The sequence below is a fragment of the Nothobranchius furzeri genome, chromosome 17 (genome assembly GCF_043380555.1).
Source record: "Nothobranchius furzeri strain GRZ-AD chromosome 17, NfurGRZ-RIMD1, whole genome shotgun sequence".
Taxonomy (NCBI): Eukaryota; Metazoa; Chordata; class Actinopteri; order Cyprinodontiformes; family Nothobranchiidae; genus Nothobranchius; species Nothobranchius furzeri.
In genome coordinates, this window is record NC_091757.1 from 29,288,617 (window position 1) to 29,298,741 (window position 10,125).

Below are 10,125 nucleotides of genomic sequence, written 5' to 3' on the forward strand. Positions count from 1 at the left end.
TCTGGCCGGATCAGGTTCAGGATCCAATCACAATGATTGGACGAGGTTTTCCCAGGATTGTATGTTTTAGAGGTGATTACATTTATTCTTTTTTTTTGTTTTGGACAAAACGTTTAGTTTATTGGTTGCCATTGGTAGGTCAAGAGCATTATGGCAAAAATTCTCCAGAAAAATGTTTGAAGTCAGCGAAACCAAATCTGTAAAATGTTGTTTAATTTGACAAGTTGAGCCCAGAGTTAGTTGTGGAACATGAAGCAGGTTCAACACAGATCAGGATCTGGTAGACTGGAGTTTATAGGCACCGGACTACAAAGAAATCATAGCTCTGTTCCTTCTGCTGTAGATTTAAATCTTTTATATGAATATCTCAAGGAAACATCAGAGCATTTGCATAATCTCTTTTAGGATGGCTGGATTTAAGCTTGGCCTGCTGTTTAAGTTTAAAAGGTCTATCAGCTTATATCCAGCTAGAGTAATCTCAGTTTGCCCAAATAGACATCTCAGAAAAATCTAAAATTAGACAAAAGAGTAAAGCCATGATTAGGTTTTTTTTTCAATCGTTTGTTATTTTTACATTAAACAGCTGTTTCTGGCAATGATTTTAGGTCCCGTGGCTGCTAAAGGACCTCACTGGTGGTAACAAGGTGGGATTAGCAGCTCTACACCCAGAAGACAACAGGCCCTTTTGGCAGGGATGAAATAATGTATGCATGAGCTGTTGCTGGTTACAGAAACTGGACATTTCACCTGATTAGTTCCATGGTATAGTAACCAGCTATGACACACACAGTTACTCATGCTGTTTGGTTGGGAAAACTAATGAAAGTGTCACGTACAAACGTGATGAGTAAAAGGTTACATAGAGCACTTGTTTAAGGTGGTTTTTGAGTTTTGAGTTCTGAAAGAAATTAGTTCCTCGTTGGGCCCTGCAGACTCGGGTGTGGAACACTGGAAAACCATGTTTTTAATGATTATTTCTGATTAAAATCAGTCACTCTGAGTTTTTCATGCAGGCTGAAAAAGAAAATAACCTCCTACACCTATCTCCTGCATTAGCTTCTGATAAATAATAGACGGTGAAACTCCAGGATTAGAAAATCCTGACAGATCGACGTCACACTGTCACTTAACATTCATGGACTCACCCATCTGGACTCACAACGGGAAATGCTGTTGTTGGTTTAGCGTCCAGGAAACAGCAGAGAACGTCTCAACTGGTCGAAGCTAACCGTTAGCATTAGCAACTCCATCACCTTAAAAAAAATACTGAGCTAGTCTGATGCCACAATCAGCCGTGACCACTGGGTTTGACTGATATTTAGCTGAATATTACTGAAATCAGTCGGTGGTTATTTCCAGATTCTTGTCATTTTAACTCCATCAGTCTGACATAGTTAGTGTGTCAACTAAGTAAACAACAAAAACAACAATAGTAATAAACATTTATTACCTGAAATAAACCATATAAAACCCCACATTCCTATTAAGAAATTGTATCATCACCCCTATATATTAAAACCCTAAACCTAATTCCTAACCCACAAGTGATGCGTCACTGCATTAGGACCCCCCCACCCCCCCCACTCACACCTTACTTCCTGTGTAGCATCTTGTGAACAGAGCAGAGCACTTTGAAGAATGCTGCTGTGTTTTTATTGTTTCATCATCAGACATTTTCTGTGGTTTGCAAGTGGAAAACAGCTGATTCATATCCAGTTTGCAGCAACTGTGGTTTAACGGGGCCTTTAAGCTGTTTTGTGAAGTAGAAGAATAAACCAGAAACTCTCCAGGATGAATGGAAACACTGTAGAACTAATGCATCCAGAACTGAAGTGATGCTAGTTTGTACCCAAAAGGAGAAAACAAATCTTTTATTCTAGAGTCACCATGTCTAAACCTCTACATCTCTGTCTTATTCCAGGGCTACCGTACTGGCTACGCCTATCGATTCCCTGTGCTGCTGGAGCGAACACGAACACGGAGGGAGGTGGAGGTCCCAGCGACCGTCACAGCCTTCCACCAGTTTGATGATGATGGTGTCCACCCAGCTCTGAGGCAGCACCCATTTGTCCAACGCCAGCAGCAGGAGAGGACCCGATGGCTCAACACCCCCAACACCTACCAGAAAGTCAGTCAGGAACAAGCAAGCCCAGGACACCAGCGCACTGCTGTAAGGGTCATCACTTCTATCAAACCGAATCTAAAGGAAGTCCTACAGCTCCTACAGGAAGAGCTGAACACGACATGGATAAAGGATTCCTTCTGGTTATTTAAGCAGCACTTCAGGTAGTGGAGGTTGGGTTTTTCTTTCTTTGGAGCTTGCAGCAAAGATGGAGGTTACAAAGTTACAAAAACGTAAAAAAATATACATATGATGGAGGTTTTCTGACATCAGTTGGAGGAGCTCTCTCCTCCTTGGCCCCTCCCACTCCTATTTCACCTCTTCTCTGCATTGCAGGGAAGCCCACCAGCTCTGTGAGGACTATTAGAGAGCAGGCTCTGCCCCCTGGTGGACAAATATACAACTAAACAGAAAAACCTCTTTCTGGAATAAAGTAAAATAGGGAAGACAGTGGCGGAGTTTTATTTTGTGTCTAAATGATGGCAGTCGGATAAAAAAAAGCATACATTTGTAGACAGATTACCATTTTAATGTCTGTGTGCTCTCCAGCAGTGGTTGAAGACAGAAGAGCTGGCGCAGTCTGGCAGCACAGCCATCAAAATAGAAACCCCAAACCAGTTCGTGCCTCTTTTTACCAACCCTCGAGAAGTCATCGAGACACGAAACAAGGTCGACACATCCCGCACAACTCCCTTTCTTCTTCCTGCATGGAGTCAAATCAATACTCACGCAGAAAACTATGTTTGTCCTCAGATCCGACAGCAGAATCGTCAGGATATGAAGACAGCAGGACCACAGTCTCAGGTCCTCGCAAGTGTCATAACAGAGGACAGTCCTCCGGTACGTCTTACTGTCTCTGCTGGTGGAACATTTACCCATCCATTTATCGTTCAGCGTAAAAAAACTGTGCTTTTGTGTTTCTTTTTGTTCATCAGACCCCAGTGAGTCCCCCCAAAGACCCCCCAGAACCAGAACCTCCGAACCCCTTCAACCAGCTGACAGACCAGGAGCTGGAGGAGTACCGCAAGGAGGTGCAGAAGAAACAAGATGGAGGGACCAATGGTACGCTGTTCAGTCTTTCAGGAACCATTCTTCAGAATGATGCAAACACAAAATCAAATGACTGTTTTCATCTGGAAAATGTTGTTTAGCCAAACTATGGAGCAGAAACACGATGAACGGATAAGAGTAAAGAACATTTAGCTTAAATACCAGGATTCATTCAGGTATTGCTTCAGTCTTCTAACATTCTGTTGTCTTTCACCTGTGCTTCTTTCTGACCGTCTGACCCACTCAGACCCAACACCAGCCTTCTGAGCACGTTCTGCTAAAACTACGTCATCTCATCTTTTCAACTAAATCTTCAAAAATAAAAGTCCATGAGCATTTAATACTTAGACTTCACCAGCCTTATTTTGGTGTCTGAACTAATATAACATATTTTTACTTTAGATTTGACAGCTAAAATGACTCCTACTGTATATGCTGTGTGGTCTGGATGGGTCAAGGCAGGGGTCTCCAACCTCTGGCATCATGGACTGATAGACTAACATGGACGAGTGGGGGGGTGGGGGTATCACACATAAAAAATAAAAATATACAGTAATTATAATAAATCATTATGGCATTTTTTCATAAACAAATCATCCTTTAGACCAATGAACTATACAAATATATAAAAAAGAGCTTTTTTAGTTTCAATGTCCTCCAAATTATCTGTTCTTGTTCAGGTGGTTTGGGATCCCTGGGATAAAGGAACAGTGTGTGATGCATACTGACATCTAGTGGTCAGGTTGAATAGAGCAGTCGCTCAAACACCCTTCTGTCCACGGTTTGTATGTCTTTAGGTGGCGCCAAACTTCCAGATGTTAAAACAAATCCCTGAAAAATAATGAATAACAAAAGAATAAGCAGAAAACCATCTGAGCTCACAGACATGTAGAAACGAGAAAGATCCAAATCAGGTTTAAAATAAAGTTTGCGTTGGTGCAGAAGGGTGTTAAGTGTAGTTAGACTGACTACAGATATGCATGTGTGAATAGGGGAGAGGGTATCCTAGTAAGTGGAGAGGCAGGAAAGACTATGCCCCACACCTAGAGTCAATTCAGTTTATTTGTACAATGCCAAATCACGAAAAAGAGTCATCCCAAAGCACTTCACAAAGTAAAACATCCCAATACAGTTCAGCTCATTAAACCAGTCAGTAAAAAGCCAAACCCAGCAGATTACATCAAGTCACTGACTTGTTTTGTCAGAAATTTTACAGCAATCCTCATACTAAGCAAGCATGTAGCGACAGTGGAGAGGAAAACTCCCTTCTAACAGGAAGAAACCTCCAGACGATCCTGGATCAGTATAAGCAGCCATCCACCACGTCTCACAGGGGATCGAGAAGACAGAACACACACACACGCACGCACGCACGCACACACACACACACATTCTAGTTCTCAGACTTCAAATGTGGAAACATGAGTGGAGTTGATTAATCTAGACATTACACGTCGAGTGTCTGTATAAATCCATCAGAATATTTATTAACATAAGTAACACACACACACCCCTTGTTGCTATTGTTACTCACTCCTCATTTAGCCAAAGTTTCACATGTGACTGTGGTGCAACAAGTTCTCACATCTCTACCTACTTACTGCACAGCTGAGCCCCCACTCTCCCTCATCGTGTGTGTGTGTGCGTGTGTGTGTGTGTGTGTGTGTGTGTGTGTGTGTGTGTGTGTGTGTGTGTGTGTGTGTGTGTGTGTGCGTGTGTTTGCGCGTGTGTGTGTGTGTGTGTGTGTGTAGGGGAGGAGGTGGAGAATGACAGAGACTCTTCCCCTGCTACCTCCCCTACCAAAGGCCCAGAGGCCAGCCTCACTCCCGTCTCAGGTGAGGCTCGGTAGCGCACAGACTCAGACTGTCTGCTCGGCTTGCCTCCCATCCTGCTTCGCTGACCCACAGCCTTCTCCGAGCCTCACACACGGACTCTGCTGCTTCTGAACTTGCACGCTTTGAATCCTCACTGGCAGCTTTGTTACTCCTCTGATGTGCATCAGAGTGGCTCTGTTCTGGACATACAATAACTAGACTGTAGCAGATGGTGTAGTGATGTCACACTTCCCTCGCTGACTGTCTGCTATCGCAGTGGTTTACACTTCTATTTGTTTATAAATTCAATCTAAATTGAAGATAATTTGTTATGTAATTGAAAAGATTTTGTGGGATGAAATTTGAGGAGCTGTTAAACACAAACTCATACAAAAGCATGCCAAAATACAATAATGGTGGAGTAACACGACTCTCAGTATTTACCTTCAAATAAGAGAAAAATGCTGGTTTTTGCATGTTTACCTGAGCAAGGTTCAGTTCTGGCAGTGGACTGGCACTTCCTGCTGACAAAATGCTGCTCCGCCCACCTGTTTTTCACACATTTCTGGTTCTGCATTTGCTCTGTTGGCAAGAACACAAACATGTGAGGAAGAGAAACCAACTTTCAGATCATTCAGCAGCTAGACAGAGAAAATCAGACGATATTAAAGTCTTACATCTTTAAGTCATCCCTCACTTGTCGGGTTTTTGGGATAATTACTATAAAAGCATCTTGAGATTACCTACTGAGCCAGTGGGGTGTGTTCAGTAAAAAACTTGGGTTTGATGCATATTTTATACTAAAATATGTTCAAATGAAACAAAATTATCAACATTCATGGCTGTGAATTTGAAACTCCACCCACCCACCCATCCATTTTTGGCTGCTTGTCTGGGGTCCGGTCTCAGGGGCAGCAGGCCCAGACTTCTCTCTCCCCAGCAGCTTGGGCCAGCTCCTCCGGGGGAATCCTAAGGTGTTCCCTCGCCAGCCAAGAGACATATTCCCTCCAGCGTGTCCTGGGTCTTCCTTTAGGTCTTCTCCTGGTTGAATGTGCCGTGCTGAAAGCCTCACCAGGGAGGCATCCTAATCAGATTTCCGAGCCACGTTAACTGGCTCCTCTCAAAGTGGAGGAGCAGCAGGTCTACTCCGAGCCCCTCCCGAATGACCGAGCTTCTCACCCTATCTCTAAGGGAGAGCCCAGCCACCCAGCAGAGAAATCTCCTTTTGGCCGCTTGTATTGGTGAACAAGACCCAGAGATACTTAAACTCCTCCACTTGGGGCGGGACCTCCTCCCTGACCCGGACAAACTTATTGATTTGTAATTTGTAGTTGCAGTGATCACTGTTATTCTGTTTCAGGCAGCAGCAGTTTGAAACAAAATAAAGTCGCCCAGCTGTTGGTGTGTTAGCATTTGAATAAACTAACAAATCTGATTAGCTCCTCGGTGGAGGTGGAGTGGACGAGGGCCACTGCTCTGCAGACCTGAGATGGTCTAAGTGTGTTTCTGCAGCTTCTCAACGAGCGTGCTGTTGTGGTTAATGCAGTAAGACCTTTAGGGTCCAACTTCATGTTTGAAACTTACTAACAGCTCCTAACATCTAATGGCTCTTAGCAAAGGTGTGGACTCGAGTCACATAACTTCGACTCGAGTCCGACTTGAGTCATTATTTTAATGCCTTCTGACTTGACTTGATAAAAGCTATCAAGACTTACGACGTGACTCGGACTTAAACGCCAATGACTTGTGACTTGACTAGACTTACATCTGTTGACTTGATGATGACTTGAGCATTTTTGATATTTTAGCACAAAAGTGACACGACATGAACAAAAATCATAAATCATTCTTGGTTCTGGGATGATCTTGTACTGCTAAATGCAGCAGCACTTTGTTTATGATCAGTTTCAGTTAAACTTTCTGCTTGTTTGAGCAAATAAATGAAGCTTTAAGAAGCTTTATTTCTGGAATTTATTTATTATAACTCTAATGATGGATGTTGTTGGAATGAAATGTGAGGTGGAGTGTGTGTGTTGGTGCGATGTCAGTTCAGAACCTCCGTTTCTGGGGAAGTGAGTCTGAGTGGGAGATGATGTTTTGCTCCTAACTGATCAACGTTTGAACCGTGGTCATAAAAACATGAGACGCCATTTGTGTCGCATCTACATACCCTTCAGTGAGACTTCCGTACAGATCCGGATGCCAGGTTCACAACCTTTCTCTGGTACTGGAGCCGATGAAACAGCGTCAACAGCACAACAAACCAGTCTTTGGATAGTCTCCAGGTAAAAAGCGACAGGTGTTTCACAGCGTCAAAAAGGGACCCTCCTTGGGTCAGCGGGTGCAGCTTTTATTCTGATGGAACCGTTGTTTGTTGATAACGACAGGATTTCCCTGCTTGGCAGTTCTTAGCTTAAAAAGAAGAGTATGGATGGCCTGTCCATACTTCACTTAGCATGCGGTGAACTTCAGGGGATCTTGTTGAATGCTGAACTTGAAAATGGCGTTGGACTGTTTAATTAATCTGGATGTTTATGATTCTGGACGAATCAAAGCTGACAGATTAAATAAACACCACAGAGACTCGCCACACTTCAGACGTGAAGGTTCTGATTGGCTCAGCAACAGCAATGTGTCATGTGATTATTTACCTTAGTGTATCAGCGTGTCTAGTGGCTAGCATAAGTCATTTACTTATTAAAAAATATTAATCATAGTATTGTGATTTCACAGATCAGTCACATGGTTATTATTGACTAACAGTTGTTTTGATTAGCTTTTATTGAAAATAGAGTTCTTTGGCTTTTAATAAAAGAAAAGAAAGGAGTCTTCATCTTCTGTCTTCATTGCTGGAACGTAAACAGTTTAGAAGTGAATGCATGACCTTGAGGCTGTTTCATGCTCTCTGGAACTGCGTCAAAGGGACTGTGGAAAGGATTAAATAACCTTGGTTGAAATAGCTCCATCATGTTACATCATTAAAGTTGGACAGATGACTTGATTATGACTTGAAAATTCATAGTTAAGGACTTGGACTTGACTTGGACTTCCACATCACTGACTTTGGACTCGACTCTGACTTGGTTGTCTTTGACTTGGGCTTGACTGGAAAGACTTGTGACTTGCAAGGCAGTGACTTGGTCACACCTTTGGCTCAGGTCTGCAGGAGGGTTTCTGAACATGAGCAATACCGAAATTGAAAGGATTTTTATTTCACCAGTCTTAATTTATCGTTTCTGATCTGAGTTCCATTTGTCACATTTCATTCCACCGGTCTACATCTTCTGTATCTGTTGTCTCCTTGTGTCTGTTTCTGTGTTACTCCACTCGGGTCTCTAGGACACACATCTGGTGCTTTGGTCTTGTCGCTCTAGTGAGTAAGTACAGAAAAACCATTCATCAACCCAAGCATGTCCATCTGCAGTGACATGTCATGTAGCTTTGCAGCTCCACTCCCTTAATACCTCTCTGATAGTTTTATTGAATAATTTTTGTCTTGTTTCTTTGAAAACATTTACAGCAGAGGAGACACAGAGCTACCCTGCAGCTGTCCAAAATGGAGGGGGGGAGGAGAAGCAGGCGACAGAGGAACTGGAGGAAGGGATGAAAGCGCTTTCCACTAACGACACCTCCACCACTCCTGTCGCCCTGCCAGCTAAACTGCAGGGTGGCACCCCTGAAGGTTCACCGTCTAAGTCCCCGTCCAAGAAGAAAAAGAAGTTCAAGCCGCCATCGTTCCTGAAAAAGAGCAAGAAGCAGAAGGAGAAGGTGGAGACCTGAGCAGGTCACACAGACATTGCTGAAATATGTCAAAGTCGGAGCAGCAGATGGAGTCAACCACAGCAGATCTACTCAGAGCCATTTCACCACCTATCTAACAGTACCACCAACTACTCCACCCTGACTTTAATGTATGTGGTGATTCATCTAAAGCAGGCTCCACTAATTGTTTTCACTAACTATTTGACCCAGGTTAGAAGCAATCAATGATTTGAGGCACTACTTGTACACGTCTTGTTTTCACCCTCTGGGAGATCAGCTAGTTACTCCTCTGTTCACGCTAACACCTTTAACAGGATTAGGACTTAACACATTTGTTTCACAGTGAAGAGCAACGTCTCCATTATCCACCAGTAGGCACCTAACATATGTAGACTAATATTCTAGCACGTTACTTTTGTTCATGGATGTAGGCATCTCTTAGCTTTTTGGTTGTAGTTATCAGGTAGATGTTGCAGGTATAATCTGTGAGTATGCGTGCAGTACATATAGAAAAATGCTGATAGCTGCTGATTGTGCTCTGCTGAATGTAAGTTTTGTGTAAAACATCAGAGTGACAAAGTCAATACAGCAGACAAGGAAGCAAGTTAAAAGATGGAAGGTAAAATCTTCCAGCTAGCTAAAAAGTAAGTTACCGTGTGAACGCAGATCTCAAAACCAAAAGGAAAAACGATAAATATTTTTGTTTGTTGATGCAGTCTAAATCCAGGAAATACTGAAGGGACAAAACATTCCACTTTTATTTCATTTAAAATCATTCATGTGCAAAATACCTCTTTGCAGTGGTATTTTAGTTTGGACCAGCTGTTACTGGTGTTGGCTCATGGTTTGATTTACTCCATTGTACATGTGACCTTGTATGAGACATTAAAGATCCAGTTTGGTTTCATTTGGGTTAAGCTTCTTGTCTTTACTTGGGCGCGCGCACGCACGCACACACGCAACTATAAATATGGACAATACTATTGAACAGTTCGTATTCCATTTATTTTTTTTTATCACAATGACCCCACCATTTTGTCCTGTTTGTCCCTATAGCTGTAGAGTAAACCTGCTCTGGAATATTATGGTACCCTGGTCAACCAATGTCTGCTTCAACTGGACAGGACCAGTTTAAAAAAAACATCATTCATTCCCTCAGTGCCGCTCTTTCAGTCCACCAGGGGACGCCTCCTTTAGAAGCATTTTTCTATTTGCTGACCAGGCAGTGCATTTGTGAGGATTGTGGCTTACAGCTTATAAAAACCCCACACTCACTCTCCATTAGAATATTCTGAAAAGGTCCAATACTCAAAATGCCACACTCTGACCAGCAAATGAATCCAGAACACCTGCAAACGGTTCCTTAGCCTTTATGGT

The 10,125-nt window shown here is 42.8% G+C and overlaps 1 protein-coding gene across 18 annotated transcripts in view; it reads left to right on the forward strand.

Moving 5' to 3' along the window:
• The window catches only part of add2 (adducin 2 (beta)), a 40,972-nt gene extending 31,317 nt beyond the window's left edge, over positions 1 to 9,655 (forward strand). For 7 of the 18 annotated variants that reach the window (XM_015971927.3, XM_015971929.3, XM_054731246.2 and 4 more), the window contains 6 exons: positions 1,922 to 2,170; positions 2,672 to 2,791; positions 2,876 to 2,962; positions 3,058 to 3,184; positions 4,924 to 5,007; positions 8,507 to 9,655. In XM_015971927.3, the coding sequence (XP_015827413.3) occupies positions 1,922 to 2,170; positions 2,672 to 2,791; positions 2,876 to 2,962; positions 3,058 to 3,184; positions 4,924 to 5,007; positions 8,507 to 8,766 (927 nt within the window). In that variant the 3' untranslated portion in view covers positions 8,767 to 9,655. Of the gene's footprint in view, positions 1 to 1,921; positions 2,171 to 2,671; positions 2,792 to 2,875; positions 2,963 to 3,057; positions 3,185 to 4,923; positions 5,008 to 8,325; positions 8,364 to 8,506 lie in introns of all 18 variants that reach the window. The other 11 variants (XM_070546386.1, XM_015971939.3, XM_070546388.1 and 8 more) reach the window with 11 other exon arrangements.
• The last annotated feature ends 470 nt before the right edge of the window (positions 9,656 to 10,125 follow it).